Source organism: Colletotrichum destructivum, chromosome 2, assembly GCF_034447905.1.
Source record: "Colletotrichum destructivum chromosome 2, complete sequence".
Lineage (NCBI taxonomy): Eukaryota > Fungi > Ascomycota > Sordariomycetes > Glomerellales > Glomerellaceae > Colletotrichum > Colletotrichum destructivum.
Window position 1 is genome coordinate 5,042,075 of NC_085897.1, and position 16,380 is coordinate 5,058,454.

The 16,380-nt window shown below is 54.9% G+C and overlaps 5 protein-coding genes across 5 annotated transcripts; 2 read left to right on the forward strand and 3 right to left on the reverse strand.

The window, feature by feature from the left end:
* Positions 1-855: 855 nt before the first annotated feature.
* CDEST_03742 (uncharacterized protein) lies at positions 856-1,585 on the forward strand (the record flags this gene model as incomplete). The annotated part of the gene is made up of 3 exons (XM_062919901.1): positions 856-990; positions 1,044-1,238; positions 1,295-1,585. 3 exons carry the CDS (start codon positions 856-858, stop codon positions 1,583-1,585), a joined length of 621 nt encoding a protein of 206 aa, XP_062775952.1.
* Positions 1,586-1,859: 274 nt separating this feature from the next.
* Positions 1,860-2,160, reverse strand: CDEST_03743 (uncharacterized protein; the record flags this gene model as incomplete). The annotated part of the gene is made up of 2 exons (XM_062919902.1): positions 1,860-1,977; positions 2,009-2,160. The coding sequence occupies 2 exons, from the start codon at positions 2,158-2,160 to the stop codon at positions 1,860-1,862; spliced, it is 270 nt and encodes an 89-aa protein (XP_062775953.1).
* Positions 2,161-2,172: 12 nt separating this feature from the next.
* Positions 2,173-4,069, reverse strand: CDEST_03744 (Putative heterokaryon incompatibility; the record flags this gene model as incomplete). The annotated part of the gene is made up of 3 exons (XM_062919903.1): positions 2,173-2,590; positions 2,661-3,529; positions 3,929-4,069. 3 exons carry the CDS (start codon positions 4,067-4,069, stop codon positions 2,173-2,175), a joined length of 1,428 nt encoding a protein of 475 aa, XP_062775954.1.
* A 2,749-nt stretch (positions 4,070-6,818) lies between these two features.
* Positions 6,819-10,593, reverse strand: CDEST_03745 (Putative UDP-glucose/GDP-mannose dehydrogenase, NAD(P)-binding domain superfamily). The gene is made up of 3 exons (XM_062919904.1): positions 9,280-10,593; positions 8,621-9,069; positions 6,819-8,489 (listed from the first exon to the last, which is right to left on the reverse strand). The coding sequence occupies exons 1-3, from the start codon at positions 9,539-9,541 to the stop codon at positions 7,272-7,274; spliced, it is 1,929 nt and encodes a 642-aa protein (XP_062775955.1). The 5' UTR covers positions 9,542-10,593; the 3' UTR covers positions 6,819-7,271.
* A 2,326-nt stretch (positions 10,594-12,919) lies between these two features.
* Positions 12,920-13,552, forward strand: CDEST_03746 (uncharacterized protein; the record flags this gene model as incomplete). The annotated part of the gene is made up of 1 exon (XM_062919905.1): positions 12,920-13,552. One exon carries the CDS (start codon positions 12,920-12,922, stop codon positions 13,277-13,279), a length of 360 nt encoding a protein of 119 aa, XP_062775956.1. The 3' UTR covers positions 13,280-13,552.
* Positions 13,553-16,380: the final 2,828 nt, after the last annotated feature.

Consider the following 16,380-nt stretch of genomic DNA (forward strand, 5'->3'; position numbering starts at 1 on the left):
CATAAGCTACCATCAAGCAAGGTTATGTCCCTTCTAAACGAAAACTTCTCATGGTTACCAAGGTCCTTTACAGTTTTTCAGCGCAGCTGGTGTATGCTAGGGTATGGCAGAGTAGACATGGAGTGAACGTAAAGTAAACTTAGATCTTGGAGGGGTTGGTTTTCTCAGCAGCTCTGCTGGACAAACTGTGTGGATTTAAGTTGAATCTAGGAAAGGATTTTACAATTTAGGTAAGTAGGTTTAGCCAGAAGACATGATTCAACAGGATTTCTGTGTAACAGTGCTCTGCAGTAAATTTTAACATCCTGCCTACTAAGTACTAACCCAAAAAGTGAGTGATGCAGCCATGCTGTGTCAAGGCTTTGTAAGTCAATGAAGTTGACAGGCGATGGGTGCGATGCGCGAAGCAGTGTCTTCGCAGACACCAACCCAAGCAGCACAAAAGGCTAAACAGCTAACTTGCGCGGACGGGCAATACAACTCACAAGTTTCATTTACTACAAGGCGTCAGAAACTTGTTAATTATGCAGCTAAGCAACTTTATCAGAACCGACCTAGCCAGCCTTTTGCTGTGATGCACCATGCCCTGCTCTGTGCTGAAGAAGAACTCTTTTGCTACTAGACACTAAGATCACTTTAACTCACAAAAACTGTAACACAAAAAGTACGACGCGTGGCAGTGGTTGAGATAGGCAAGAGTACGGAATGCTTAATATCACTGAATATAAAAACAAGTGTAAGAACAGACAGCTACAGCTTGCTCTCCATTTCTAAAAGGTACTCAGATCGACTTTCAGTCAGGATCATTTCCACAAATACTCCCATTGTTTCACCGAAGCAGCCACTTACTACACAATGTTAACCTTACCAATTTTATTTATTGCACTTATGAGTAGCAATTTCATCCTCAACGTATTTGCTGATGACCCTAGGTTCTGCAACAATGAGCCTGTGTGTAAGCCTTGCAACTGCAACGCTTCTGGCAGATGTGTACGTTATCAAATTGAAAGGAAATATCATTCTTTACTAATATCTGTTTCTAGTCAGGATTCTGCCATCATGACAAGGGCAGTACTGGTCCTAAACATTGCGACTTGAATGCCCTGGGTTGCACTTGTCCTCCTGGAAATAAGGTCCTTGCAGGAGGCTCATTTCTTGAGCGCCGAGGTGGATGTATGAGTGTGGGTAGAGGAGGGAGGGGGAAAATAGGGGTTGAACCTCATGGGTCATGCATTCAAGTAAGTTCCTTCTATATTGACAACGCAATACAGAGCTTTTGTGTTAAAAGCTTTAGTATAATAACTATATCTCATGTCTCGCCTCAGCACCAGTGTATTGCCGATGGGATGCTGCTCGCCAGATGTGCGTTGATATTCGGGATGCAGCCAAAAAGGATCAGGCCAAAAAGGATCCAACCAAGAATGTTCCAACCCAAAAGGATCCGACCAAGAATGTTCCAACTAAAAAGGATCCAACCCAAAAGGCCCCGACCCAAAAGGATCCGACCAAGAATGCTCCACCCAAAAAGGATCCAACCAAAAAGGATCCAACCAAGAAGGCTCCAACTAAAAAGGTCCCAACCTGACTTCGTCGGACGCTGCTTGCTTGCTGAAGACATCGAACCTCGATTGAAGAGTCGTGGATGGTAGATCGCGTACTATGCGTTGATTCTATTCAATTGTCTCGTGGGGGAAGGATGATCTCTGAGTAAGACAACAACCAGAGGCAACAGGCTCGATTTCAACGTCTAATCCAGATGTATGTTTCTTCTTGTAGCGCAAAAAAAAAGAAAAAAAAGTTGAGAATTAATTTTTTTTAAAAACCAAAATGACTCTCAAGAAGGTGGTATTGGTCTCCAATTAGACTATGACAGCAATTATATCCAACTTCCCGTATCCTTCAAGGAACCGCATGCAGTTGCTACTCTGCACAGCCTCATACTCGACAAAGCCGACATGCTCGCACACATGCTCCGGGCTACCAGGCTAGCCACGGAACACGATCAGACGGTACGATCAGACGGTACGTTTCCGACTTCCGCCTGCGGGAAGCCTGGACCGGAAGGACACACGCAACCCAGCAAAAGCATCTGTCCGCCTCGCTCATGGGTCCCAGCGGGCGGTCGAAACCGAACGTGATCTCCTCCCCGTTTCTAATCATCGCACCCAACGGCTATTCTCTCGGCTTTGTATCGACCGCCAGCCCGAGAAAGACTCCGCGGACGGCGATGTTCCCGCTCGAGACAGCGCCAACGTCGTCGGCCCGCGGCGTGACGGGCTCCTCAGAGCCCGCGTACGGGATCCACATCGTCACAGGCCCGTTGTGCGCGGCCCAAGACCAGGACGGCGCGACGTAGCAGTCCGCCGAGAACGTCCGCTCCGTCTCCTCGGTCCGCACCGGCGCCCAGCAAAGGCTGCAGAGGAAGTCCGCGTCCCACCAGTGCCCAGCGACGTATCTCGTCCGCAGAGCTAATTGGGCCACCCGGGCCATGCTGGAGATAGCGACCAGTCTGTCCGTGGCGGCAGTCAGCCTCCGCCGCGTGTAGTGCTCGACGGCGCTTTGCCACATCCAGTTCGGCGTCTCGTAGGGGCTGCTCAGCTCCAGGCGCGGCTCGCACAGCCCTTTGATCCAGCGACGACGCCGCGGCAGGGAACGCGCACTCGAACCGGTACTCTTCCTCGAGGCACTGGAAGTTCATCTCCCCCCCGTAGAACGTCAGCAGGCGGGCCGCAAGAATCTCCTCCTGGAAGCACCAGCTGCGGCTCAGGGTCCCCTCCGCCTTGGGCTTAGCCAGATTGGACCAGCCGAGCCGGCTGTGGTTGAGCATGGGACGCGCGTGCACTTCCAGACGCGGCTGCGTATGGTGGTGGCCCTCGAACTTTGTGAGATCTCGGGAAGGCCGTGCCGTAGACAAAACTCCATCCTCGACGCTCGTGCAACTTGCGGTCGCAATCACCAGCACAGCGTTTTCGTATACGTCTGCCATTTGGGAAGACTGCTCTTTCCAGTCTACAGAGTCTTTGTCGCCCTGAATGATACACAGGCCATCGATCCACAGGAAAGGAAAGTTCAGAGCCAGCGCCACTGTCACAGCGTCCTTGTACGTCTGCGGAAGTTGGTCGTAAGGGATGTTGTCCAAGTTCGACTGCAAGCTGTCAGGGGTCGTCACGCAGGTGTTTTGCCGGTCACATGTGTAGCTCAGGCAGACGTAGACACCACACATTCCCTCTGGCTCCAGTAGACGCAGTTTGCCTTTGCTGGAGAACAGTCTGAGGTCCAAAACTTTGCGTGGCAATCGCGGCGGCGGGCGGTCCCCGGGGCATGGGGAGTCATCGACGTTAGGTAAGCTGCGAATCTTCGAGGTCCTTGTTGATGATGATGTTGAAGGCCCTTCTCCGATCCCTTCCGCATTCTCTTCAGCTGAAGTTTCAACAACTATCGTTTTGGCTTTGGCACTCAGGCCGCCGTCGCAGGAGTGATTAGTCCTGCAGTGATCGATCCAGACGTTGGCTTTGAACAGCCAGTCCGACTAATCTAGTGCCAAGGCGTCATTACAGACAACGCGACTGATTTCCCTCGAACCTAAAGGCTGGCCTTGGTGAATAAATATCAACCAAGATCCTGCCGCTCATCATGGACCTCAAAACTTGTCTTGGTGTACAAACAGCTCGAGATTTCTTTCAGGGCTGGCCGCGAAGTCGTCAAGGATGTGGAACGGGTAGCAAAGCTCGACGGTGGTCCCGAATTGGAGGAGGGCGAACGCTGATTGGGAACAGTCTCCCTCTCGGCGACGTCTGAAACCAGCAGGATCGCATTTTCAGCACCGCGGTCCCGAGATGAAGTGCCTCCATCTAGGGCTCAAGTGAGATAATGCCTGCTCCACGACGGAGCACCCGTCGCATCCGTGAGTTGAACGGCTTGAGGCCACGCGCAAGTCCACGATCGATAGAGTTGCATGAAGTCCGTCGCCATCCTCATCGGGCGCGCCTGGCGTCAGGTTCCTGCAGAACGGGCACCGATCGTGGACAAGCGGCGGGCGTTGGCGGTGACGTGATTTTGTCATGGTCATCGGTCGGGGCGCGGGATAGCGCGGTCCGTCAGCAACGTTACGAAAGACTAGAGCCGAAGGTGATACTAAGGAACTCGAGGGACAAGTGGTGATCTTTTGCTAGGCTTCATGGTAAAGTCTCCCACCCATATCAGTGTGGGGAAAAATACCCCGGAGTTGCTAGAGCCGTTGTGAGTGTTTGCCATGAACATGGGCTTCTGATGCAGGAGGGATTTCCTATGCAGGAGCATGGGTTCAGCTCATGACTGAAGTGCTCACCCTACGTGAGTCTGATTTCCCTCCATGTTCTATCCATCCAAACAGGCGACTCCAGCCCATTGATAAAAAAAAGGTCGTCATCTGGAACATGGAGTTCTGCTCCGAGTGAACGTGACAGAACCACTGCAGGGAAGTCAGATTTGAACCTGGCTTACATAAATATCTCCGAATTGCCAAGTTGCGGTCATCCTGCCCCGTTCTCATACATGAAGTTATTTGATGCACGGCGATCAGGACGGAATACTCAGTTAATAAATACGACACAAATATCCTCTTTGCTATTTGTGTCTATTCCACTCAACGCTCCAAACCTTTTTTACTATTCTCTGCGATTGTTGACAATGCTTTCGGTGCCGATTTTGAAGGTCAAGATGACCTTGACCTCAACTCTCGATTGGCGTTGTCGATGAGGTTAACGATGGCAGGGGTGAAACCTCATCCGAGTTGAACATGTCCATCTCGCTCGAATGTACGTATAGAGATCTATTCCGCATCATCTTCAATCGACGAAATGAATCAATCAGCTCTCGGTTCAATGTTGAAAGAAAGGGTACTGCACGGGGTGAGAACTCAGTTGCTTGCCATATACTTGACGTTGCCGTCTGGTGGGTGACCCGGGCAAGCCACATCTGTAAAGGACCAAACAATGGCACACCACCCCTCATTCTCCATAATGGCTTCCTTCGGATAGTCTCTCAATCGACGTTACGTGTTTTGGGGGTCCATGGCCAATACCATGGATTCAAACCGATTCCTCAAAGATATACCGTCCCATACCGGCGACATGTAAACGGTGACGTAACAGTACGGTTTGCGCGAAAGCGCGTTCCCAATGGCCAAGCCAGAGAGAGAATCGGGATGTAAACCCCTAAAGCCACCGCCGTGCCGGACTCCCGGAGGCATACGCGTCCACTAACCCACCAACAACCGCCCTTTCTTCCCCCTCCCCCCCCGATCCATCCGGCCCAAGCCGGACGCGGCGCCCTCAGGGGAAACTCGTACACCAGTTCCAGACTATTGCACGCCGCCGCTGCTCTGCGCCGCTGCGGAGCGTTTGTCCCCCAGGATCGACAACGAACGTCTCTCCCCTTTCCCCCCAAACATCCACATCGGCACTTCGCAACTGCGCAATGCCCGGTCTGGTCCGCAGAGACGGTTCCTCTTCTCAACGCCCTCTCCCCCCTGGTCTCCACTGAGATTCATTCCTTGGAGGAAAGCCGAAGGATCGACCCCCCTTCCTGATCTCACGAGTGGGCTGTTGTTACAGCCGATTTCCCAGGCTTAGAAGGAAACCGTGTACCCTCGAGGCCTCCAATGGGGTCGGGGGATCGGGAGGCCAAGCTTTTTTCGGTCCGTCGATTGTCGACTCGGATTGTACCGGGTCTCCGAGTATGTGCAATACCTAAGGGTTCGGAGTATAAACGGAGGAGGTTCTGGACGGTTGCGCTGCAGGGCGGGATAATGTGAAACACACGCAATCTATGTGCCGATAAAGACCAGCCCCCAAGAGGCCCCCCTCCGCGACGCCCATCTCTCGCCGCTTGGAGATCATCGTCCAGTAGGAGAGCCTCCGGGAGTACCCGCTTGTCGAAACGGGGCGGGAGAGGGGGAACGACGTGACAATCTAATTTGTGCCAAACGGGCTCCCGGATGGTAATATGTTCGACGGACGGCGGTCTAACGGAAGAATGATCGTCGTTGAAGGGACCTGGGAGGAACCAAAAGGACAAATGTTCACCCCCCTCACCTGCGGAAAGATCTCGAATGGCGCATGAGTCAAGACGTCGTGCCGAGGTTGTGGAGAGTCCGTCCCCTACTTACTTACTCCCCTCACGCTCTCTCTGTTCCCGCTGCGTTGCCATGTAAATACAGAGAGAATACTGTCCAACTCTCCTACCAAACACGGAGTTTTCTCCGTTCATTTAACGGGAGGGGGACCCCTCTTGGAACGTCAGGGACATGCATTACACTCGGTCATCTGGACAGCGAGTTAATCTAAATCAAAGTTGCACGCGAAACTAAATCCCCCTGGTCCCCTCAGTCACTACTCCCATAGTGCAATGACGACGGCGGCGGGCCCCCCCACCAACCGAGCGGGCTTCATGTAAATTAAAACACCGCTTTGCCACTTCAACCCCCATTCAGCATTCAGTAATCAGGAACGCCGCCATCGTTGTGGTTTGGTTTTTTATCTCTTTTTGATTAGAGTCTCAGTCTACCAGGGGTGGACGCGCAATCACCTCACAACAGGCTGAATTGGACAAGTTCTTGCGAATGTTGTATTCGGCGCAAGGGGTGCCGATTCGGGACCGATATTCGGATGACATCGGCATTGACAAACACTGATCTGAAGCTTAATTGGGCAAGCAATGCTGGTCACGATAGCTTCAATTCGACAAACCAATTTGGGCCATGAATTCTGGTCCTGGAACAAACCAGATCCCTCTTGAGATGCTCTTGAGATGCAAAAAAAAAAAAAAAAAAAAAACTGTTCTTAAAACGTATACAATTGGGTATATTGATCCCGGCTTCAAGCAAAGGCTTTCTTTCCACCTCTTGCTGCCGGGGCAATCTTGCAATGCCAGAATTATACAACAGTCGGCTAGAGAATCCATGCGTACGTATTCCCCCCAACTTGTCCATGAAGGTGAAGGTGAATGTGAAAGCGAAAGAAGAAAGGCCCGAGGGGTCCAAGAAGTCGGCCCCCCGTGACAAAGGAAAAATACGCCGCCCAATTGCCCAATGTCCTCCAAAACGCCTTACTGTGCAGCTGAGTGGTTTTTTTTCTCGTCTTATGTACGTTGGGTCGTCATCAATACCCGAAAAGAATTGTAAAGTCTCGTAAAGTCCTTTCTCGTCCATCTGTGCCAATCACTCCGATCACGAGAGTAAGAATCAGAGAGAGAGAGGGGGGGGGGGGGGGGGGGGGGGGGGGGGGCAAAGATCAAATGACCAGTCCCTTGCCGATGCCTTGTACTTGGAAGCCAAGCTTCTCAAGTTCGGGCACGGAGACGACGTTGCGTCCGTCGAGGACAAGTCGAGGACGCTTCATGACGGAGGCGGCCCACTCCCAGTCGACGGGGTCGCCCAAATCCTCGTTGGCGGCGTCGAAGTTGCAGCCGTTGCAGCCCTCCTGGCACTCAGCTTCCGGCTTCATGCGCTTCAGGGGGTCCGTCGGCGTGTGGGCGCTGGTGCGGGAGACGAACTTCTCAAGCTCGACAATGTCCATCTCGGACAACGACTCCTTGATGAAGGCGTTGGCCTCTTCCCGGGACGCCTCGGGACTGCTCCAGACGGACGAGCGACGAGCCGTCGTCTGAGCCTGCTTGGGGTAGCGGAAGTGGTACCAAGGGGTAAGGATGCAAATGGCGCTCGATCCTTGGACAGTGTCGCGCCAGTTCGTGTGAACCTTGACGCGCTCGACGATGCGCTCGTCGGGGATGGACTGGCGGACCTCGTTCATGACCTCTACGGGGTCGCAGCCGGGGTCGAAGATGGCAATCTCGTTGGGCATCTCGTGGGCCAGCTCCGTGATGATGTGGACGGCAATGCTGTTGCGCGTGTCGTTGGTGTTCTCCTTGAAGGCGAAGCCGAGGATGGCCACCTTCTTTCGGCGCAGGTTGCCGTTGAGCGCGCGGTGGACCTTCTGAGCGAAGCGCTCGCGCTGGTACTTGTTGATGTCGAGGACGCCCATCCAGTAGTCGGCGACGGTGTCGAGGTGGAGGGTCCGCGCCATGTAGGCGAGGTTGAGGATGTCCTTCTCGAAGCATGAACCGCCAAAGCCGACGCCGGCGTGGAGGAACTTCTTGCCCAGGCGGCTGTCGGCGCCGATGCCCTGGCTGATCTCCTGGACGTCGGCACCCAGCTCCTCGCAGAGGGCGCTGATGCTGTTGATGCTGCTGATGCGCTGGGCGAGCATGGCGTTGGCCACCAGCTTCGTAAGCTCGCTCGACCAGGTGTTGACGGTTAAGATCTTGGGCTCGGGGACCCAGGCGGCGTACACGCTCTTGAGAGCATTGGCGGCACGGATACCGGCCCGAGTAGTAGAGCTGCCGATCAGGATACGGTCGGGGTGCATGAGATCGCGCACAGCGGTTCCCTCGGCGAGGAACTCGGGGTTGGACACGATCTCGAACTCGGCGTCGGGCTGGTACTGGGCCATCTGCCAGGGAACATTGGTATTAGCATCTTGCTGCCATGACGTACTGCCATAACTGAGGAGTATAGGCGCCTCGACGACGTAGACGCAAGAGAGAGCATCATCGTCGCGTGAAAAAAATGGACAAAACTTACAATCTCGCGAATCATGCGGGCGGTGCCCGTTGGGACGGTGCTCTTCTCGACAATGACTGCGCCATTCTTGGCGTACTTGGCCACCGTCTCGGAGGCGCCCTCGAGGGCACTCAGGTCAGCTGTGTAGCCGGCGCCGAGGCCGTACGTCTTGGTCGGGGTGTTGACGCAGATGAGGACGATATCGGCCTCGCCGATGCAGCGCTGGACGTCCGTGGTGAAGGTGAGATTCGGCTTGCGAGGGGCGAGCTTCACGGCTTTGCCGGCCGACGGGAGGAAGGCCGTCGTCTCGTTGGTGCCGTCACGGGCGATGCGCACAATCTTGGGCAGGCCGGCTTCGTGGATGGGCAGATGGGGCGAGTTCCACGCAGCGATGCGCTCGGCGTTGAGGTCGACAACGTTGACGGTGAGGTCGGGGTTGTGCAACGCGATGAGAGCGGCAGTTGGGCCACCTGGAGTATATGTCAGTCAGGCTTTATCTCATTTTGGCCGTTTTGCCATGAATGATTGTAAAAATGTGAAGCCAAAGCCAAGCCGCTTGCAACGCTGGCCACAAAGACACAGATTTAGGACGAACAATGTGGTGGCAGAATCCATGACCGAGAAATAGGGTTACGCGAGGGGGGGGGGGGAAGCTTCTACCGGAGCAGATCACAACTTACCAACAAAACCAGCACCGACGAAGCAGACGTTCTTGACCTCGAGCGGCTCGAGGGGCTCGAGATCAGAGGCATTGGACGCGGTTTCGTGCTTCAGGTCGGGGCTGCGAGGCCGCGAGGCGGGAGGGGACGAGTTTGGGGTTCCGCTGCCGGATCCAGCATCCGAGTGGCCGGCGCTGACGGCGGGCGACTGAGAGACCATGCTGCCGACGGTCGAGGTTGTGTCGGTTGGGGCGAAGGATGTGCGCGTGTAGCTTGCAGCCATTGATGGGAGTTGCTCTGTTGGCTGACAGAGCGGCTGACAACAGACGAGTTGACAGGCAGAGAGGTTGGATGACCCTCGGCGTCTGGCTGGGAAGACGGTCGGGGGGGAAGAAGCTATTCGGGGATTTCCAGGTCAATGGAAATCAGGGAATCGGGGGTGGGTGGGTGGGAAGCAGGTTTCGTGGTGTTCGTATGGCTGGAAATCGGGGATCAGAAGCTCAAGGGGAGCAAAAAGGTCCGGTCTAAGCAAATCGAGCGGAACGCGGCAAGTCGGATGGCGTTGCTGATCAAAAAGTCGATGCGGCGAACGAGAGTTGGCGGCACTTAAAGGAACCGAGGTGGGTGGTGGGCTGGTTTGGTCCGGGAGACGGGGAAAAGAGCCAAAAGATGCAACAAAGTGACAGGGTCAACGTGGACGTGGAGTGGATTTTCCTCCAAAGTCCCCGAGCTGAATTCCCTTGCGTTGCTTGGCAGGTTCGGTCTCTGCTCTCTTTTCTTCTTCTTCGTCTGTGGCTGTCAACGTGTGTGAATGAGCGACGAGACAGGTCGAGTTGAGTCGGGAGGTGGCGGCGGCAGCGGCGGCGTCGGTCTTTTGGAAAGACTCAGAAGATGCGGACGGGCGGCGAATCGGAAAGGTGGGCGGTCCGTCTCAGTACGGGAGGTCGGACGGCGTAGGTGGGATTAAGAGACTGGTTGGGGATTCGTGAAGTAGGGGAAGAAAAGGGATCCTGGAGAAGGACTCGCGACTTGGACGACGATGGGATTTAAGGTGATGGCCGAGGATGCGAGGGGACGACGGGGAGCGAACGAGCGAGCGGCAGGTTATCCAGACCTGGAAGTTCATCAATCTCCAACGAAGGTGAGGGAAGAGGAGACGAAGACGACGGGTACAGCTACGACGATGGTGGACTACTGTGCGATGACGGGCTGGACGGAACGACTTCAAGTGGGAAGAGGCGGCGGGCAGGGCACCCGGGGGGGCTTTGCTTTCTTGATATATCTTGCAGGGTCTTGGCTCTTTACTCATGTTGCTTTCCCCCCCTTCAAAAGGCTTCGTCCCTCGTCTTGCTTGACGGTGCCGTCCGACAGTTGTGGACTGTCACCGTGGACAGCCGCGAGTATGTGGACAGCCAAGTGGGTTGTGAACTTGTGGACCAGGCCACAGAAGTGGGCAGTGGGAGAAGGGGGGGGGGGGGAGGACGGAGGATGGGACGGTTGGATGGGATGGGATGGGATAGGATGGGATGGAGAAGGAGATTGGCATTTGCGGGACTGCAAAGTGGATTGGATGGGAGGTGTGGAATGGCATGGCATAGAGGAGACTTGGAGAGAGAGGTCAGGGAAGAAGAATGAGATGGACACACGGCATGGGCATTATTGCATCCTTGCTACTGAGGAACCGGGAAGACAAGTTGCGGATACTTTGATACTTGGTGTGTCTGGCCCCAGCAAGCCAGGTAATCACCTACTACTATGTACAGTACTCGAGGGGACCGCCGTCCATTAGCAGGGTCCAGGAGTCTGGGAGGCCGGGAGTCAGGACTCAGCAGCGAAACCGGAACGGGGACGGGAACGGGCTTGGACCTGGCACGTTGGCCGAGTTGAAGAGAGAGAGAGCGAGAGAGTGAAGACATGACGGAAGGGGGTTATGGAACAACCCGACGCTGTTGAACTCTGTGCCTGTATCTGTGCATCTGAACCAACGTCTGTACCTATAGCTGCACCTGTCCAGCAGACGGCAGGTCGCAGCCAGACGGGAAGAAGGGGAGGGGAGGGGAGGGGGGAGCTGTCCGCCTCTGCCCGCCGCTACTGACCGTTTTCTTCACGCCCCCCCCCCCTAAAGAGACGCTTACGCTTGCCTCTTGGCTCCCATCCCTCTCCCTCCTTTCTAGCTATCGACCAGCAACGGTTTCCCCTGGGCCGAAGCTTGGCACTCGGTACAGCAGCAGCCGCATCTTCCCTTCTTTCATCTGTGGCCCACTACCGCAGAAGGTCGTCCCGTCGTTCATTGTGTTTGTCGTTGGTTAGGTAATTTCCCTCTCCATCTCGTGCTGGGCTGCAAGAGACGAGATAGAAAAGATCGCATGGAAACTCGTTGGGCGTGTGGAGGGAGGGCCGACGCCGCCGCCGCCGCCTCATCAACGCCTTCCACGGTTTCACAGGGACGATGGGGATGATGGCGTGGAGCGGCGTGGAGGGCACGCGTGTCCCCCCGTTTGAGATGTCGAAGGGGGCCCTGCAGCCTGTACTCTGTGCTATGTAGGTAGGACAAGACAGGAGCGGACGGGAAGGCTTGGGCCCGGTTTCCCTGACCCTCGTCCCCTTGTTTGGGAGCTCTTTGATCTGCCTACCACCCTCACCCTCTTCCTCTGATGGACATGGAACAGGACAATCGAGCGCGGACGAGCCCGGGGGAATTCCTACAAGTTACGGTAATGCCCCGTTGTTTTCCCCTACTTGTCAATCTCCAGGCGCATCAGACACGGACACCAAGCCCGGTTGGCAGGAAAGTTTCCTAGACATGTGGGTGCTGGAAATTGGGGAGTTGGAGACGGGATGGATTCGCATATTGACTCTAATGACTAGAACTTGTTGGTCTCCAACTCATTGTCTCCTCACTTCACTCATTGAGAAGGAGGAGGAGGAGGAGGAGGAGTAGAGGAGACTGTTGCTCATTTAGCAAGTGGGCAAACGGAGACTTTCCAATAGTGTCCGCCTCCACCGTCCAGTCCTACCGTTACCGTTATCCAGGTTGGACTCCTCCCCATCAAACCAACCCCTTACCCCCCTGTCACACAGAGCAAAAACTCACTACCGATTCCCGACTGCTGCACGAGCACGACGGGCATCACGCAGCAAGGGGTCTGGATCTGTCTTAGCCTCATCGGGCTTGGCCAAGTGACATCATCAAGTTGCTTGAGGTCCCGAAGGTTTGCTCCTCTGCGAATCTGTATCTGCAGTGTCTAACTAGCCATATCTGAACGGATTTAGTGTACCGAGTTTTTTTCATTTTTCATGAGCAGTCAGTAACCGAAAGAGACGCAATACTATACATAACTCTCTCAGCAGGCCAGACCACCAACTCCTCCGCTTATCAGGTCTCCTCTTCCACAACCCTTGCATTTTCCCACTGCTCTCCGCCGCCTCCGGGATGGCGTGCGAGCACCGTTGACCATCACCTTGTTCTGACTAAAGGTTTTAGCAGCAGCAGATTGCCAGGGCAGATACAATGAAAAGAGAAAAAGAAAAAAAAAGAAAGAAAGACGTCCTTCTCTGTTGGGAAGTATCATCGCCCATCTATCTCCACCTCGGCCTGCTTCTGACGGCACTACCGATTCATGGAATATTTCTCTTTGTGTTTCTTCTGGTCCACAGGTAAATGAACAACACTCCACCTCCCCTTGAGTCTCGAGAACCCGAATTGCTTTGCTTTGCTTTGCATTGTTTTGTTGTGCTTCCTCTCACTGGATGGTTGCTGCAACAGCAGTCTAATCAACGGGGCTTCTCTGCACATCACGGAAATTGTCCTCGTCAAGTCTCATGGCTATCCTGCGAATACCATCGTCATCGTCATTTTCTCGACCCTCGTCCGTCCACGGACCACTCGTCAGACAATCCAGACACCCACCCTGCCCTGCCTCGCGATAGACAGGGGCTGACGACAGGACAGACATACCTGGCGGCGACCCCTCCTTGTCTCCCTCACTCAATATGCGAGTCCCCATCGCCTCAGAATTAAGGTAGTGGACTGGGATCGGGACTGACGCCCTCGCTGATCGCCATCATCCGTTTGCTCAGTCGTTTTACCCATACAATTTGCATAGGGGGGGCATCCCCAACCATGCCACGTACGTATGCCACCACATTAATGATTAACACTACCAACTCGACTGTTGCCTCGTCTCGTCCCGTCCGTCTCGTCTCGAAGACTCAGCCGTGGTACGTTTCCCGCCGCCAATGCGATACTATTTTCCGCCGTCTCCCATCCCTTTCTATCCCCCTCTCTCCTCGACGGAGTGGCGGAAACCAGGGAGATGAAGATGGGGTGGGGGTTCGCGGAGTGGACCTTCATTACGGGGTAGATAGTAATCACAAACTTGCATGCATGGGCTGCAAGTACCGCCGAAAGCGAGACTCTCTGATGATGATTCGATGTTTTTTTTCCCCTCCAGCAACACATTGGGCCTCATGTCGTCCATCGTTCCCCGAAAGACCCCGACTTGCCAGAGACAAATCTCTGAGTCTGTGGTCGACAGGGAGCATATGCACCGTCCAATAGCCGCGGGAAGCCAGCCAGACATTGGTCAGTGGCGAAGACAACACAAAGTAGTTAGTGAGTGATATGAGTGAGGCTCATGACGCCCGAGCGTTTCAAGCGGAAGGGCGGGAAGAGCACACGCCATGGATGGCATCGCAAAAAAAGAAAAGGAAAATAAAGACAGGAAAAACTCTGCGCCCCCTGTCGGACACATGCGCAATGCAGGGCTTGCTCGCAAAAAAAAAGAAGAAAAAAGCAATATCGCGATCTTCAGGGACGGACGAGACTAGACCACGACAACCGCGGCTGGGATATTGGCCACTGACCACTGACAGACTATCCACCCTTTTTCGAGCAATTGCCGCGCGGGGGAGGAGGAAGAGGAGGAGGGCGTCGAGAACCATTACACCACGCCCGATTGGCCCGCTTGAAGGACGAACCACGGTGTGAGCGAGAGCGAAAGAGAGAGAGAGAGAGAGAGAGTATCTGTCCCCAGTGAGAGATTCAGGGACTCGTGGCAACAAAGGCACAAGAGCCGGTTCATCTGGCACCCGGCAAGGAAGAAGAGAGGACTACCCAAGGCCGGGTGAAACTAAGTCAAAGTCCGCACGCGTTCAACCAAACCTCGGGTCCAATCGGCAACGATCACGCGCTGTGGACACTCCTGAGAGATGCAGCATCGCCCGCCAGATCGCTGAAGCAGGCTGCTTGGGCGGGATAATATCGCATAGGGGGGCGGGTTTCTTCACCCGGGCACGAACCTTGGCGTCGGGTACGCATCTTTGTTCAGCAAGGTTATTTATTCGCTGCGGGGAGGGGAAGGGGGGAGGGTGGGTTGGTAGTCACTTGGAACTCGGAGACCATCATCTAAGTCGCCTGGCGGGCTTGGTTTGTTTGCTCTGAATTGGGTCGCATGTACTTGTAGCTAGTAGCTCCAGACAGCCCCAAACGGGACCCACGATTCGCGACAACAGCGACGAGTTTCTCTGATAAGAGACGAGTGGTATGAGACCCGAGGGAGGATACTCTGTACTATTGAGGGGATGGGGCAAGACAACAAGGAAGTAGAGCAAGCTGCCTCCTCCTCCCTACGTTGGAAGGCTGAAGGGCTGGGAAAAGATGGTCTAGACCTGATGTGCCAGGCAGGCCACGATGCACATCAAACCCAGTCTGAGCGTGTGAGTATGTGCAACAGTGCGGTGAGAAGGGAGAGAGAGACGAGACGCCGACCGACACACACCGTTCCGACAATCTACTCTACTTGCCTTACTCTTGTGACTTTGTATCCGCGTACGGGGCACAAAATAGTTGGTACAGAGTACTAAGGTATTGTTTAGACGGCGGTGGTGCAGCGGAACCCGCCAAGCACGCAGAGCGGAGAGAGACAGACGCAGGTTCCCACCCGCGTCTCAGCCATTGGAGCATCATCCCCTGTCACTGCTGACGACGCCTCGTTGATTACAGGCTCGGCGAGGTGGATCTCGTGGGACGCGTTCGAGAAGGCGAGGGGAGGCGGCGGAGCCTCTCTCTCTCTCTCTCTCTCTCTCGTCTCGTCTCGGTTGATTCTGGCGTGGTCCGGTCTGGAGTTGCTGCCCGGGAAGAGGACGCCCGTTCAGGCTTCGCCGTGAATAGCGTAGCTATTGTTTCACACACTCACACACACACACACTCACGCACCAGGCAAGGCGGCTGTCTCGTCGTTTGTCGTAGTTGTTGTTGTGTCGTCGTCGGCGGTCGAGCGGTTTAGACCATCAAGTCGTTCGTTCGCCCATGTTCCTGCCCATCTCATCCCATCCCCCTCCCCCCCCCCCCCCCATTATCCACCGTAGTTGAAAGTTGCAATTTCGCCCAGTCGCGCGTCGTCGCCCGCTTGCTGGGACTTGGAATCCCTCCCGGGTTTGGACCGCATCCTCCCCCCCGGCGGCCCAGACAGCCAGAGAGCCTGTGGTGCGAACGCGGACGGCCCACGGTTGCGGCGGCACTTTGCCCAGAGATTTGCCCCTTTTCTTCGCCGCCGGGGTTCGCCAATGACCTAGCAGATTGATAGGTCTTGGGGGGTCTTGGAGGAGTCTTGGAGGAAGCCGAGTTTGGACGCTGGAGAAACCTTTGAGAGTTCTTGGTCTGGCGAGCTGAACGTGCGGGCGAAGCGGAAATAAGGCGGCCTCCCTCCCTGCCACCGTTTTCGCTGGGTCGAAATTCTTCCAGGGATGGAAGGTCGCCAATTCGTTGGAATTAATGTTGCAGCGATGCTAGCTGTGCTGAGCTGTCGTCGTCGTCGTTATCCTGGTTGTTCAGGTGGTGGCCAAAAATGGGTTATGGACGACCGCCGCGCCCCTCCCCTTCCTCCACACAAACATTGGATTTTCATGAGCTTTTTTCCCATGCAGTCTAACAAGCAGTTGTTGTGGTGTTCGAAGAAAAGGTTGACTGGACAAGAGCCAGGCGTATACGAGGGAGGGGGGGCGAAGGCAGCGATTATGTACTGCAGAATACGAGACTCGGGGAGAAACCATCTCTTCCCTCACGCTGTTTAGCTCTGTCCTTGTCCCCGGCCCGGCGACAACCCTTCGATCACCATGCCG